Genomic DNA, 15,852 nt, shown 5'->3' on the forward strand with positions numbered 1-15,852 from the left:
AATCAGGGATCAGGGTCAGGATTGGGGATCGGGGTTGGAGTCGGAATTGGGGTTGGAATTGGGATTGGGGCAGGATTGGGATCGGGGTTGGAATTGAGATTGGGATTGGGATCGGGATTGGGGTCAGGATTGGGATAGGGGTTGGAATTGGGGTTGGGATCGGGATCGGGCTCCGAATCGGGATCGGGATCAGGATGAGAATTGGGATCAGGACCAGCATCCCACCCCACACCCCTCACACTACCTCCCCCCAACCCAACCCACTTCCCAAACCCCATTTAGGACCCCCACCCACCCCCGACCCTACAACCACCATGCCGCCCGTGTGCTCCCTCGTCCACCTCTGCGCCCGCCGCCTCGCCGGTGCCCACGGCGCGTTACCGCGGCTGCCGGCCGAGCTGTACCCGGCGCTGCTGGAGGCGGCGCTGGCGGAGCCGCGGGTGCCGCTGCTGCGGGATTTGGTGCGTTCCTGGCCCTACCCGGTCCTGCGCCTCCCGCGCCGCCCGCGCCGGGCTCGAAGGACGCCGGGGAAGGGGTGCCTGCAGGCGCTGCTGCTCGCCGTCGCCGCCGGGATGAGGAGGGATGAGAGGTGAGGGTGTGGGGTGGGGTGGGATTGGGATTGGGGTTGGGGGTGGGAGGGGGTGGGATTGGGATTGGGGTTGGGGTTGGGGTTGGGGTTGGGAGAGGATGGGATTGGGGTTGGGGTTGGGAGAGGTTGGGATTGGGGTTGGGATTGGGGTTGGTAGAGGATGGGATTGGGGTTGGGGTCAGGATTGGGGTTGGGATTGATGTTGGGAGAGGATGGGATTGGGGTCAGGATCAGGATTGGGGTTGGGATTGGGGTTGGGGTCTGGATCAGGGTTGGGATCGGGGTTGCGATTGGGGTCAGGATCAGGGTTGGGGACGGAGTTGGGATGGGAAGGGATCAGGGTTGGGGTCAGGATCGGGGTTGGGGTTGGGATTGGGGTCAGGATCAGGATTGGGGTTGGGATTGGAGTTTGTAATTGGGGTTGGGATTGGGGTCGGGATTGGGGTCAGGATCAGGATTGGGATTGAGATCGGGGTTGGGATCAGGATTGGGATCAGGATTGGGGTTGGGGTTGGGATTGGGGTTGGGAGAGGATAGGATTGGGGTTGGGATCAGAGTTGGGGTTGGGACTGGCAATTGGGGTCAGGATCAGAATCAGGATTGGGATTGGGATCGGAGTTGGGATCAGGATTGGGGTCAGGATTGGGGTTGGGATTGGGGTTGGGAGAGGATAGGATTGGGGTTGGGATTGGGGTCAGGATCGGGATTGGGGGCGGAGTTGGAATGGGGTTGGGATTGGGGTTTGTAATTGGGGTTGGGAGAGGATGGAATTGAGATCAGGATCAGGATTGGGATTGGAGTCAGGATCTGGATAGGGATTGGGATCGGGGTCTGGATCGGGGTCTGGATCGGGGTTGGGATTGGGGTTGGAGTTGGGAGAGGATGGGATTGGGGTCAGGATCAGGATTGGGGTTGGGATTGGGCTTGGGGTTGGGAGAGGATGGGAATGGGATTGGGGTCAGGATCAATATTGGGGTTGGGGTTGGGAGAGGATGGGGTTGGGATTGGGGTTTGTAATTGGGGTTGGGATTGGGGTTGGGGTTGGGAGAGGATGGGATCGGGATCAGGATCGGGATTGGGGTTGGAGTTGGAATGGGAAGGGATCAGGGTTGGGGTCAGGATTGGGGTTGGGGTCGGGATTGGGGTTGGGACTGGGGTTTGTAATTGGGGTTGGGGTTGGGAGAGGATGGGATTGGGATTGGGGTTGGGGTTGGGATTGGGGTCAGAATCAGAGTTGGGATTGGTTTTGGGATTGGGGTCAGGATCAGGATCGGGGTTGGGGTTGGGAGAGGATGGGATTGGGGTTGGGATTGGGGTTTGAAATTGGGGTTGGGATTGGGGTCGGAATCAGAGTTGGGATTGGTCTCGGGATTGGGGTCAGGATTGGGATTGGGACTGGGGTTGGGATTGGGGTTTGGGTTGGGATCAGTGTCAGGATTGGGGTTAGGGTCGGGATAAGGATTGGGATTGGGATTGGTTCATGCGCATGGTAGCCCCCCCGCCAGTGTTTGGTGGGGGCCGATGGCACCACCGGGATTTTTGGTCCCTGGGGTTTCGTTATGGGGTGCCTGGACTTGGGGGTGCCCCTTTTGGGGGGTCTTTTTTTGTGGGGGGTGGAGTGGGGGCTCGGGGGTCTTGTTTTGGGGCCGGTTGTTGGGTTCTGGGGTTGGGGGCTGCCCCTTTCTTTGGGGGCTGCCCCTTTCTTTGGGGGCTGCCCCTTTTTTTGGGGCTGCCCCTTTTTTGGGGGATTCCCCTTTTTTTGGGGGTTGCGCCTTTTTTTTGGGGGATGCCCCTTTTTTTGGGGGGATGCCCCTTTTTTTGGGGGGATGCCCCTTTGTTGAGGGATTCCCCTTTTTTTGGGGGATTCCCCTTTGTTGAGGGATTCCCCTTTTTTGGGGGGATTCCCCTTTTTTGGGGGGGATTCCCCCCTTTTTTGGGGGATGCCCCTTTTTTTTGTGGCTTCCCCTTGTTTTGGGGAGATGTCCCTTTTTTGGGGGCTTCCCCCTTTTTTTGGGGGGCTGCCCCATTTTTTGGGAGATGCCCCTTTTTTGGGGATGCCCCTTTTTGGGGGGGTTTCCCCTTTTTTTTGGGGGATTCCCCTTTTTTTGGGATTGCCCCTTTTTGGGGGGAGATGCCTCTTTTTTTGGGGGATTCCCCCTTTTTTGGGTTTGCCCCTTTTTCGGGGATACCCCTTTTTCGGGTGATACCCCTTTGGTGCTCCCTCTTTTTGGGGCTAGAGCAGCTTGATCCCGCCCCAAACCCTTCCCCATACCCCATCCCAACAGCCCCAGGCCGTGCCTCCGGGTGCTGGACGTGACGGCCCTGCAGGACGGTGCTGAGCAGGGCCCCGACAGCCTCAGCCTCTGGTCGGGGACCGTGCTGTTGGCCAAGGCCTGCCTGGAGTCATCGCAGCGCCGCGAGGACACCGGGGGACACCGGGGCTCCCCGCCGCCCTCGGTGGAGGTGCGCGTCGACCTCTTCGTCAACAGCACCTCGGGCCCCATCCTGCGCGCCGCCCTACGCGCCGGCGGGGCGCTGCGCCTACGCTGCCGCGACTTCCACGCCGAGGAGTTGTCCCTGGGCGCCACGTTGGCCTTGCTGGAGGCGTTGGAGCCGGCCGGCTTGCGCCGCGTCGACCTGCGCTTCAACAACCTGGGCTTGCCGGGTTTGGTCGAGGTTTTGCCGCGCCTTGAGCGCTTCCCCGCGTTGGAGAGCTTGAGGTTGCCCTACAGCAACGTGGACGCGCGGCGGCCGGGGGCGGAGGACGGGCTGCGGCGCTTGGCCGAGGGGCTCGGCCGCCTGCAGCGGCTGCGGGAGCTGAACCTGGGCTCCTGTCGCCTCTCGGGGCGGCTGCGGCAGCTCCTGGGGTGAGTGCGCGCCCCGCGGGGTGAGCGGAGGGGTAGAATAGCCCCGAGGTGGAAGGGATCCGTGAGGATCGTCGAGTCCAACTCCTGGCACCGCGCGGGTCTACCCAAAATTTTAGAAGGTGCACAGGTTTACCCAAAAACTTTGTAGGCCACGTCTACCCAAAAACGTTAAGCCAAGTCTACCCAAAAAAGTCTGCAGGCCACATCTACCCAAAAACGTTTTTAGGCCAAGTCTACCCAAAAAAGTCTACAGGCCAGGTCTACCCCAAAAAGTTGTAGGCCAGGTCTACCCCAAAAAGCCTGTAGGCCAGGTCTACCCTAAAAACGTGTGTAGGCCAGGTCTACCCAAAAGGCCACGTCTACCCCAAAAAGGTCTGTAGGCCAGGTCGACCCCAAAAAAACCCGTAGGCCAGGTTTACCCAAAAGGCCAGGTCTACCCCAAAAAGTCTGTAGGCCAGGTCTACTCAAAAGGCCAGGTCTACCCCAAAAAAGCCTATAGGCCACGTCTACCCCAAAAAGCCTGTAGGCCACGTCTACCCAAAAAAGCCTGTAGGCCAGGTCTACCCCAAAAACACCTGTAGGCCGGGTCAACCACAAAAAGCCTGTAGGGCGTGTCTACCCCAAAACATCTGTAGGCTGCGTCTACCCCAGAAAAGCCTGTAGGCCAGGTCTACCCCAAAAACCGCTGTAGGCCAGGTCTACCCAAAAGGCCACGTCTACCCCAAAAACGTCCGTAGGCCAGGTCTACCCAAAAAGCCTGTAGGCCAGGTCTAGCCCAAGAAGCCTGTAGGCCAGGTTTACCCAAAAGGCCAGGTCTACCCCAAAAAGCCTGTAGGCCACGTCTACCCCAAAAACGTCTGTAGGCCGGGTCTACCCAAAAAATGTTTGTAGGCCACGTCTACCGAAAAGGCCAGGTCTACCCAAAAAGCCTGTAGGCCAGGTCTACCCCAAGAAGCCTGTAGGCCACGTCTACCCAAAAAATGTCTGTAGGCCAGGCCTACCCAAAAAGTTGCAGGTCAGGTCTACCCCAAAACGTCTGTAGGCCAGGTCTGCCCAAAAACGTTTTTAGGCCATGTCTAACCCCAAAAAGCCTGTAGGCCAGGTTTACCAAAAAGTCTAGGCCAGGTCTAACCCCAAAAAGCCTGTAGGCCAGGTCTACTCAAAAGGCCAGGTCTACCCAAGAAAGCCTGTAGGCCACGTCTACCCCAAAAATGTCTGTAGGTCAGGTCTACCCCAAAAATGTCTGTAGGCCAGGTCTACCCAAAAAGGTCTGTAGGCCGGGTCAACCCCAAAAAGCCTGTAGGCCGCGTCTACCCCAAAAAAGCCTGTAGGACAAGTCTACCCAAAAGGACACGTCTACCCCAAAAAGGTCTGTAGGCCAGGTTGACCCCAAAAACTGTAGGCCAGGTTTACCCAAAAGGCCAGGTCTACCCCAAAAAGCATGTAGGCCGGGTCTATCCCGAAAAGCCTGTAGGCCATGTCTACCCCAAAAACGTCTGTAGGCCAGGTCTACCCCAAAAACGTCTGTAGGCCACGTCTACCCCAAAAAGCCTGTAGTCCGCTCGCTGCCCCCGGAGCCCTCACGGCCTCCCTTCTTCCTCCCCCAGCACCCTACAGCTCCCGCTGGAGAGCCTGGAGCTGCCCTTCTGCCACCTCCTCCCGGGGGACCTCGCCTACCTCATCCGGAGCCCCCACGCGCCCGCGCTGAAGAAACTCGACGTGAGCGGCAACAACCTCTCCGAGGACCTCCTGCAGCCCTTCCTCCAGCTCCTGGAGACGGCCTCGGGCGCCCTGCACCACCTGGACGCCATGGAGTGCCGCCTGGCGGACGCCCACCTTGACGCCCTGCTGCCGGCGCTCCGCCGCTGCGCCCGCCTGGGCTACCTGGGGTTTTTTGGCAACCCCTTGACCTCGCGGGGGGTGAAGGCGCTGGCGGTGGGCACGGCGCCGCTCGCCGCCCTCCGCCTCGTCATCTACCCGCGGCCCGTGGATTTCTGCGGCGACGAGGACCTCCCGGAGGACGAGGAGCGCTCGGAGGCGCTGCAGGAGGAGCTGCAGCGGGTGCTGCGCGGCGCCGGGCGGGACGAGGCCGTGTGGACCACGAGCCTGAGCCGCCACCGCGCCCTCGACTACTTCGCGCTGTAGCACGGGCAGCAGAGGCGTGGGGGCGCGGTATAAATCGGTGTGTTTAATGGCTGGCGTCTGTCTGGTGGGGGAGGACGGGTTCGTGCAGCCTCCCCGTCCCCAGCCGTGCTGTCCCCACGCTGTCACCGTGTCACCGGTCTTGGGTTGTGTCCCCGTGGGCCGTCACGGCGCTTCTACTGCCTCCAAGCTTGCACCCGTGGCCGGGGGCAGTGCCTGCTGCTCTGTGGTGCCCCAAAACACTGCGATGCCCCCGGGGATGGTGGGTGGCAGCATAGGGCCACCGTGGGGCCACCAGGGGGTGGTGGCCACCATGGGTGGTGACAATCAGCATGGGAGGGGGGTGATGGCCACGATGGAGTAACGATGGCCACCACTGGGAGGTGATGGCCATGATGGCATGGGGGTGGCCACCACCATGGGGTGATGGCCACCACTGGAGGGTGATGGCCACCACTGGGGGGTGATGGTGGCCACCACTGGGGGGTGATGGTGGCCACCACTGGGGGGTGATGGCCATGATGGCATGGGGATGGCCACCTCCAAGGGCGGATGGTGGCCACCACTGGGGGGTGATGGCCATGATGACGTGGTGATGGCCACCTCCAAGGGGTGATGGTGGCCACCACTGGAGGGTGATGGCCACCACTGGGGGGTGATGGTGGCCACCACTGGGGGGTGATGGCCATGATAGCATGGGGATGGCCACCTCCAAGGGCGGATGGTGGCCACCACTGGAAGGTGGTGGCCACCACTGGAGGGTGATGGCCACCACTGGAGGGTGATGGCCACGATGGCGTGGTGATGGCCACCACCAGAGTGATGATGGCCACTAGGTAGTCCTAGTCACCTTTGTGTGACGGTGGCGGCCACCATGGCTTGGTCACACCAACATGGGCACACTCACGTGTGTGGCACCCACTGTCAGAGCATGGTGGTCACCAGTGGGTGCTGACGGCCACCGTGGGGTGACGATGGCCACCTCGAGCTGCCGGTGGCCACCGCGGAGCGACGCCAGCCACGAAGACCCGGCGCTAGAGCAGCCAGGTATCGGCGTGGCGGGGGCAGTAGCAGGCGCGCCGCAGCATGGCCTCCAGCTCGTCGTAGGGCCGCTCGCGCCAGTGCGGCAGCAGCGCGCGGTTGTTGAGCAGCCGCAGGCCGGGCGCGCCGGCGCGCAGGAGGGCGTAGAGGCAGCGCCAGCGGCTCTGCAGCGCCAAGCGGGCGCGCCGCTGCAGGATCAAGCCCCTCGTCCTCTTCCTCACCCGCAGCGCCCGCAGCGCCGGCAGCTCCAGGCGGCCGAAAACCAAGCCCCGGCAACGCCAGACGTCCAGCACCTCCAAGGAGCGCGACTCCAAGGCGTACGAGGTGCCCAAATCCTGCACCGGCACCAGGAGGTGCAGCACCAGCGTCTTGAGGCGGGGTAGGGCGGCCGCCAGCTCGCGCAGCGCCTCGGGGCGCACGCCGCGGAAGCCCCAGAAGTAACGCAGCTCCAACGTCTGCAGGTGCTGGAAGCGGCCGAGGGCGGCCACCGAGCGCCGCGACCAGTCGAAGGGCAGCTTGGCGCGGGCCAGCCCCGGCGCCTTGAGGCTCAGCAGCTCCAGCAGCGCTTGGAAACGGCTCAGCTGCTCCAGTTTGGCACCGGCGGGCGGGCGCGGGCCGGGGGGTTGAAGGGGGCTGAGGGTCCAGTCGAGCTCCAGCTCCCGCAGCTCGCCGCAGCGCACGCTCTCCAAAAAACCCTGCAGGAACTCGGCCCAGCCGGCTCGGCGGTCGCCCAGGTCGAAGCTGGCGCGGAGCAGGCGAGGGGCGGCGCGGCGGGCGGCGAGGTGGAAGGCGTAGCGGCGCACCCAGCCCTGCCAGCGCGCGAAGGCGGCGCCGGCGTCGTCGGCGTCGTCGTCGTCCTCCTGGTGCTCGGCCGGGGCGCCGGTGAAGTCGGCCACGCGCCAGAGGCGAGGCGAGCGCATGAGGCGGCTCCAGGCGCCGCACACCAGCGCGGCCCCGCACTTCTCCTGCGGGGAGAGGAAGGAGAAGACGTGGAGCTGGCAGTCGGGCGGCAGGCGGCTGAAGGGGAAGGCGCTGAGGGCACTGCTGGCACTGCTGGCACTGCTGGCACCTCTGTCGGTGCTGGGATCGCTGCTGGTGATGCTACCGCTGTTGCTGGTGTGGCCTCGGTCACTGGTGCTACCTCTGTCACTGGTGTTGCTTCTGTCACTGCTGTCACCTCTGTCGCTGGTGCCACCTCTATTACCTCTGTCACTGCTGTCACTGGTGTCGCTTCTGTCACTGGTGCTACCTCTACTACCTCCGTCACTGGTGTCCCTTCTGTCACTGGTGTCACTTCTGTCACTGGTGTTGCTTCTGTTACCAGTGCCACCTCTGTCACTGGTGCCATCTCTATTACCTCTGTCACTGGCGTCACTTCTATCACTGGTGTCGCTTCTATCACCGGTGCCACCTCTATTACTGCTGTCACTGGTGTCCCTTCTGTCACTGGTGTCGCTTCTATCACCGGTGCCACCTCTATTACTGCTGTCACTGGTGTCGCTTCTGTCACCAGTGCCACCTCTATTACCTCCGTTACTGATGTCACTTCTGTCACTGGTGTCACCTCTATCACTGGAGTGACTGCTGCCTCCTCTGTCACTGGTGTCCCTTCTGTCACTGGTGTCGCTTCTGTCACTGCTGCCACCTCTGTCACCGCCGTCCCCGTCTCCGTCCCCGCTCTCGCGCCGCCGCCGTTTCCTCCTTCGGGCCATGGTGGCCTCTGGGGGGGGGCAGCGCCATCAGGGGGGTCCTGACCCCTCCCCCCCCACCCCCTGAGACCCTCCCCAACTATGGGGACCCCCCCCCGCCCCCCAACCCCCGAAATTGGGCTCCCCTTCCCCAAAATGGGCTCCCCCCGCCCCAAAATGGGCTCCCCCTCCCCCCCCTCCCGGTTCACCCCCCCCGCCCTCCCCCCATTCGGTACCGGCTTTCACCCTCCCCGCCGCCACTTCCGGCACCGCCCCGTGACGTCACCCGTGACGTCACAGGTGGGAGAGCAACGAGTTGGGGCTGGGGGGGGAGGGGGCGAAGCGAGCGCCCCCTGGTGGTGGGTGGGGGCTGGAGGAATTGGGGGGGGGAACCCCAGGAAAAGGGGGAGGGGGGGGCCTGAATTTGGGGGGGAGCACCCCAAATCTGGTGGGGGAATCCCCAAATGTGGGGGACACCCCAAATTTTGGGGGGGGGACACCCCAATCCTGCTATGGACACCCCAATTTTGGGGGAGGACAACCCAAATTTGGGGGCTGACACCCCAAACCTGCTACAGACACCCCAAACCTGGAGGGGGGGGCACCCCAAATTTGGTCGGGACACCCCAAACATAAGGAAAACACCCCAAAACGGTGAGGGGACACCCCAAATTTGTTTGGGACACCCCAAATGAAAGGAAAACACCCCAAAGCGGTGAGGGGACACCCCAAATTTGGTCGGGACACCCCAAATGAAAACACCCCAAACCAGTGAGGGGACACCCCAAACGTAAGGAAAACACCCCAAACCCGCAAGGGAACACCCCAAATTTGGTCAGGACACCCCAAATGAAAGGAAAACACCCCAAACTGGTGATGAGACACCCCAAATTTGTTTGGGACACCCCAAACGTAAGGAAAACACCCCAAACCAGTGAGGGGACACCCCAAATTTGTTTGGGATACCCCAAATGTAAGGAAAACACCCCAAACCAGTGAGGGGACACCCCAAATTTGGACAGGACACCCCAAACGTAAGGAAAACACCCCAAACCCGCAAGGGAACACCCCAAGTTTGGTTGGGACACCCCAAATGTAAGGAAAACACCCCAAACCGGTGAGGGGACACCCCAAATTTGTTAGGGACAGCCCAAATGTAAGGAAAACACCCCAAACCGGTGAGGGGACACCCCAAATTTGTTTGGGACACCCCAAACCAGTGAGGGGACACCCCAAATTTGTTTGGGATACCCCAAATGTAAGGAAAACACCCCAAACCGGTGATGGGACACCCCAAATTTGGTCTGGACACCCCAAAATGTAGGGAAATCACCCCAAACTGGTGAGAGAACACCCCAAATTTTTTTAGGGAACCGCAAACCTGCAGCCCATACCCCAAAACCTGCGGGGGGGGGGACACCCCAAACCTTCCCCTAACCCCCCCACGTCCTCATTTCCCCCCCCTCCCCCCTCCTCGGTCCCCTCCTTGCCACCACGGGGACACGGGGACCCCACGGGAGGCGCCGCCGCGGCCACAACCACACCGAGCCCTCACGCTGCTTCAACTCTTTATTCACACACCGGGGGGGGACACGGGGGACACGGGGGGGGGGTCCCCATCACCCCCTCCCCACCCCCCCAACCCCATCGGCGTCCCCGCGCCCCGCTGGCCCCGTATCACCCCGCAGCAGCGCCAGCAGCTCGTGGCTGAGCTCGTAGCGCGCCCCCCGCCAGGTGAAATGGGTGGGGGGCCGCCCGGCCCCCGCCCCGTACTCGAAGGCCTGGCTCCACTCGTCGGCCAGCGCCGAGCTCACCAACCCCACGCCGCCGGCGCGGGCGGGCGCCGGGTGGTAGAGCCGCCCGTTTTCGGGCCGCAGGGCCAAGCGCGGCGGCTCGAAGGGCACGGCCAACCGCTCGCCGCCGCCGCAGTAGGAGAGCATTTGGGGCGCGGCGGTGCTACCGGTGGCGCTACTGGTGATACTGGTGATACTGGTGCTACCGGTGGTGCCGGGGGGCAGCAGGCGGGTGAAGACCACGGGCCGGTCCTCGCAGCGGACGTAGTTGCGCTCGCGGCCGCAGGGCGAGAGGTAGGGGAAGGCGGCCTCGTAGCGCCCGCTGCGGTTGGGGCGCAGGCGCTCGAAGAAGAAGGTGAGGAAGCGCTCGTCTGCGGGCAGTCGTTAGCGGTAGAGGCGGTTAATTAGCTAATCAAGCGACGGGGTGAGGGTCGGGGGGGGTGTTTAGTAGGGATGTAACCCGCGGTGTTGGCGTCGGGGCGTGTTAATTAGCGGTTAACCAATGGTGTTAGCGTCAGGGGTGCGTTAATTAGTGATTAACCAATGGCGTTAGCATCAGGGGTGCGTTAATTAGTGATTAACCAATGGTGTTAGTATCAGGGTGCATTAATTAGCGATTAACCAATGGTATCAGGATTAGGGGTGCATTAATTAGTGATTAACCAATGGCGTTAGCATCAGGGGTGCGTTAATTAGCAGTTAACCAATGGTGTTAGTGTAAGGGTGCATTAATTAGAGATTGACCAATGGTTTCAGCATTAGGGGTGCATTAATTAGCGATTAACCAATGGCGTTAGCATCAGGGGTGCATTAATTAGCGTTTTACCAATGGCGTTAGTGTAAGGGTGCATTAATTAGTGATTAACCAATGGCGTTAGCATCAGGGGTGCGTTAATTAACGATTGACCAATGGTGTTAGTATCAGGGTGCATTAATTAGCGATTAACCAATGGCTTTAGTGTCAGGGGTGCATTAATTAGCGATTAACTAATGGTGTTAGCGTCCAGGTAAGTTAATTAGTGATTAACCAATGGTATCAGCATTAGGGGTGCATTAATTAGCAATTAACCAATGGCGTTCGCATCAGGGTGCGTTAATTAGCGATTAACTACCGCCAGTAGTGTCAGGGCTTGTTAATCAGCAGCCAACCAACCCCGTTAGCGTCAGGGCTCGTTAATTAGCCGTTGGCCCCGCCCCCCGCGCCCACCTTTGAAGCAGGTGATGAAGTTTTTCACCTTGGCGTCGTCCAGGAAGAGCTGCGGCACCGCCACGGCACCCATGGGTGCCCGGGACCCGCTCAGCCCCCCCCGGGGCTGTCGGGTCCCCCAGTGCCCCCCCCAGGCCCTTTGGGTTCCCCCCAGTTCCCCCAAACTCTCCCCAGTTCCCCCCAGTTCCCCCCAGTTCCCCCAACGCCCCCCCCTTTCCCTTCAATTCCCCCTGACCCCCCCAATTCCCCCATTTCCCCCCATTTCTCCCCAATTTCCTCTTAGCCCCCCCATTTTCCCCACCCCCCCCATTTCCCTCACTCCCCCCAACGCCCCCATTTCCCCCCTTTTCCCCCAACTCCCCCTATTCCCCCCTTTCCCCCCCCAACCCCCCCCACCCCCCAAAACTCCCAAAATCGCCTCGTTTTGCCCCAAACCTGCCCGCGGTGGTCGATGGAGTAGAAATACTCCCTGGTGCCCCCCCCCCAACTCCCCTCACCCCCCCCAACTCCCCCCATTTTCCCCCCACCCCCCCCTTTTCCCTCCCACCCCCCCACAACCCCCAAACTCCCAAAATCGCCCTGTTTTGCCCCAAACCTGCCCTTGGTGGTCGATATAGAAGAAATACTCCCTGGTGCCTCCCCCCCAACTCCCCCTATTGCCCCCGTTCCCCCCCAACTCCCCCTAGCCCCCCCACCCCCCAAACTCCCCAAAATCGCCCGGTTTTGCCCCAAACCTGCCCGCGGTGGTCGATGTAGTAGAAATACTCCCTGGTGCCGGGCGCGGGGCTCTGCCCCTGGCGGTACCCGCAGGCCGCGGCCCGCAGCAGCCCCGGCCTCATGGCGCCGCCCGGACCCGTTATGGCGGCGGACAACCGGAAGCGGAAGTGCTCCCCTCCCCTTCCCCTCTACTGATCTTCCGGCCCCTTTCCTTCGCCAGCTTCCGGGTGGCGCACCGGAAATGGGGCTCCGGGGGGAAACTGTGGGCCAGGGAGTTGGGGGCCGGGGAATGGGGGGTGTAGGGAGCCCATAGGGAGCCCATAAGGAGCCTATAGGGAGCCAAAGGGACCCAAAGGGACCCTATAGGGACCCAAAGGGATCCTATAGGAACCCAAAGGGACCCGAAGGGATCCTATAGAGACCCTATAGGGACCCCATAAGGACCTTATAGGGACCCAAAGGGATCCAAAGTGACCCAAAGGGATCCAAAGGGACCCCATAGGGACCCGAAGGGAGCCCATAGGGACCCAAAGGGATCCTATAGGACCCTATAGGGACCCGAAGGGACCCTATAGGGAGCCAAAGGGATCCTATAGGGACCCAAAGGGACTCAAAGGGACCCTATGGGGACCTGAAGGGACACAAAGGGACCTAAAGGGATCCTATAGGGACCCTGTAGGGATCCCATAAGGACCCTATAGGGACCCAAAGGGACTCAAAGGGACCCAACGGGACCCAATAGAGATCCTATAGGGAGCCAAAAGGACCCTATAGGGACCCTATAGGGACCCAAATGGATCCTATAGGGAGCCAAAGGGACCCAAAGGGACCCTATAGGGACCCTGTAGGGAACCAAAGGGATCCTATAGGGACCCCAAGGGATCCTATAGGACCCTATAGGGACCCAAAAGGACCCAAAGGGACCCTATAGGGACCCCAAAGGGACCCCAAGGGACCCAAAGGGACCCCATAGGGACCCGAAGGGACCCAAAGGGATCCTATAGGGATCCGAAGGGACCCAAAGGGATCCTATAGGGACCCAAAGGGACCCTATAGAGACCCTATAGGAATCCCAAAGGGATCCTATAGAGACCCTATAGGGACCCCATAAGGACCCTATAGGGACCCCATAGGGAGCCCATAGGGACCCAAAGGAATCCTATAGGGACCCTATAGGGACCCCATAAGGACCCTATAGGGACCCAAAGGGATCCTATAGGGACACTATAGGGACCCAAAGGGATCCTATAGGGACACTATAGGGAGCCAAAGGGACCCAAAGGGATCCTATAGGGACCCTGTAGGGACCCAAAGGGACCCCATAGGGACCCTATATGGACCCTATAGGGACAGTGCGGGGTCCAGGAGCCCCATAGTCAGCTGGGAAGTCCCTGGGCACCCCTATGAGTACCCACACACCCCCTACATGCCCCTATAGGCAGCCGTAGACCCCCTATAGACACAGACACACCCCCTACATGCCCCCTATAGACACCAATACACCCATTGGCAGCCCTATATATGCATGTACCTCCTCTATGTGCCCCTATAGATGCCCATACAACCCCTGGGCACTATAGGTACGTGCACATCCCCACTATGTCCCCTACAGCCACCCAAACACACGCCCCATGACCCCTATAGACACTATACACACCCCTATGCTCCCTATATACACTGACACAGCCCCATGTGCCCTACAGACACCCATACACCCCCATGCACCCTATGGACACCCATACTCCCCCCTCTACCCCCAAAATGACCCTTATATTCACCCACACCCCCCCGGTGACTCCTATAGACACCCACGCACACACCCTGAGCCCCCCAAATCCCCCACATACCCCCCCCGTGCCCCTATATACACCCACACCCTCCCTGTCCCCCCCGACACTCCTATACGCACCCCATACATCCCGTGGGGTCGGAGGGGATGACACCGCATACACCTGTACACACCCTATAGGGACCATATGGCCCGGGCCCATCTTCCACCCCCCTCTATAGGGCTGTACGCGGCCCTACACACCCCCAGGGGCACCCAGCCCTATACGGCAGCCCTATAGGGTCACCAGGAGGCCCCACAGAGGCTCCGGGGCGCCCCGTTCCCATGTGGGGCCGTCGATCCGCTCCAGAGTGAACGGGGCAGAGGAGAGGCCGTGTCCATACGTAGCTTTATTCACACAACATGGAGTCGCCTCTACATGTCCATGCGGCGTAATTACAGAGTTCCTCGGGTAACGAGCGGCGCGGGGGGGGGGGGGGACACCCCAAATCTGCTGGGGGGGGGCCCCCCGCTCGTCCCCCACCACTCCCCTCCGCGCCCGCAGCCCCCCCCTCTTGGGGCTGGGAGTGGTTTGGGTTTTGTTCCTCTCGTTTTTTGTTTGTTTTTTTTTTTTTTTCCTCAACTACTTGCCTCCTGACTAGGGTAGCATTCATCATGTGTTTCACATTTGCCACATGTATTCTTTGGAGGCAAACCAGGCTGCATTAAACTGGTTTAAAAGTACCCTGTGCCTTCTTTACCAGGGATCCTGACTAGGATGAAGGGAAGCCCACCTGTCTCCATTAGATGTCCTGCAGCCTACAGAGCAATGCAGATCTCAGGCTCAGCATGCTCGCACAAGAAGGTTTGGGCTTCTGCTCCAGTATGAGATAATGACAGAGTCAGAGGAAACTATGTCATCCTGTGATCTGATTTTCATCTTGAAGGCTTTGCTTGGGTTTTGGAAAAAAGTGACATTTTTCCAGTGAGATTTAATCCACCCTCACGCGCACTGTTTTTTGTCTTTCCTGACTGAGTTCTGTTCAGGCAGAAACTTTTCTCAGCTACAAATAGCTGCATTTATTACAGGTGTCTGTGCTTCCTTTAGGATGCATTGGAAAATCCATTACAAATATATAATAGGACAGAGTCCAAACTTTAATGTTTTTGGGGATTGGAGAAGAGGACCCATTACCTGGAAGAAGCTTGGAGTAGGCACAGTTCTGATGCAGTTGTAATGTCCACAGTAACATATGTTGCATAAGCCATTTGTCCATCTTTTATGCCTGTTCCTTAGCCAAGCATGGCACAGTCCTGATCCCTTCTGGATGGCAAAAACACGGAGAGAACAATGCTCTCTCTCTTTCTGGTTACTACAAAAGGGAAGCAATTAAGATTTAAATGAATGTAGGAGTATCAATCTTTAAGTATTTGGAAGTGGGAGTCCCAAAGAGAATCATGAAGGAGTGATTTTAAAGTGAGTACAAGAAGGTAGGGGGAGGATAAATATATTAAGAAGGGAATGCTTTAGCAGAACAGCAAGAGAGAGAGCTGTTTGATTACGGGATAGATATTAAGGGTCTGGTGGCGGCTCTGTTACACAGACCATTTGAAAAAGCATACTAGACAGAGTGCTATTGCATATACTCCAAGGAACCATCCCGTCTCTGCAGGGAGCCTGCCTGTTACCTGGTAAATGGCCTGATTTTCTAAATGTGTCACGTGGCTATGCCTACAGTTGGCTTTAGCAGGACTTCTGGCAGTCGAATTCTTTGAGAAGAAAATGGCTTATCAGCAATGGCCTTGTTCCCATTTATGTGACCATGAAAGCTGCATTGGATTATTTTTTTTTGTCATGATACATGCCTGAGATTCATAGCTTGTCCTGGATGCAGTAGACAATGCCACTTTTTTTTTTGAAGGGCTGGTGTCCCACTGCCCTTTGCTTGTATCTGAGATAATATAAAGTGCATCAGCAGAAGCACCTGGCACCACCTGCCTCATTTGTATGGCATTTGAACCACCATCTGCAGCTGCCTG

General features: G+C 59.6%; 2 protein-coding genes across 2 annotated transcripts; one reads left to right on the top strand and one right to left on the bottom strand.

Annotated features, from left to right (window-relative positions):
* Nucleotides 1–282: 282 nt before the first annotated feature.
* LRRC14 (leucine rich repeat containing 14) lies at nt 283–5,601 on the top strand (the record flags this gene model as incomplete). The annotated part of the gene is made up of 3 exons (XM_082785800.1): nt 283–589; nt 2,875–3,456; nt 5,064–5,601. Exons 1-3 carry the CDS (start codon nt 315–317, stop codon nt 5,599–5,601), a joined length of 1,395 nt encoding a protein of 464 aa, XP_082641926.1. The 5' UTR covers nt 283–314.
* A 4,345-nt stretch (nt 5,602–9,946) lies between these two features.
* Nucleotides 9,947–12,191, bottom strand: LOC309891432 (UPF0598 protein C8orf82; the record flags this gene model as incomplete). Its single annotated transcript, XM_082785799.1, has 3 exons — nt 12,062–12,191; nt 11,328–11,376; nt 9,947–10,491 (listed from the first exon to the last, which is right to left on the bottom strand). Exons 1-3 carry the CDS (start codon nt 12,164–12,166, stop codon nt 9,947–9,949), a joined length of 699 nt encoding a protein of 232 aa, XP_082641925.1. The 5' UTR covers nt 12,167–12,191.
* Between the last annotated feature and the right edge of the window lie 3,661 nt (nt 12,192–15,852).

This window comes from Aythya marila (assembly GCF_965140915.1).
Source record: "Aythya marila genome assembly, contig: HAP1_HAP1_SCAFFOLD_490, whole genome shotgun sequence".
In the NCBI taxonomy this organism is placed as follows: Eukaryota; Metazoa; Chordata; class Aves; order Anseriformes; family Anatidae; genus Aythya; species Aythya marila.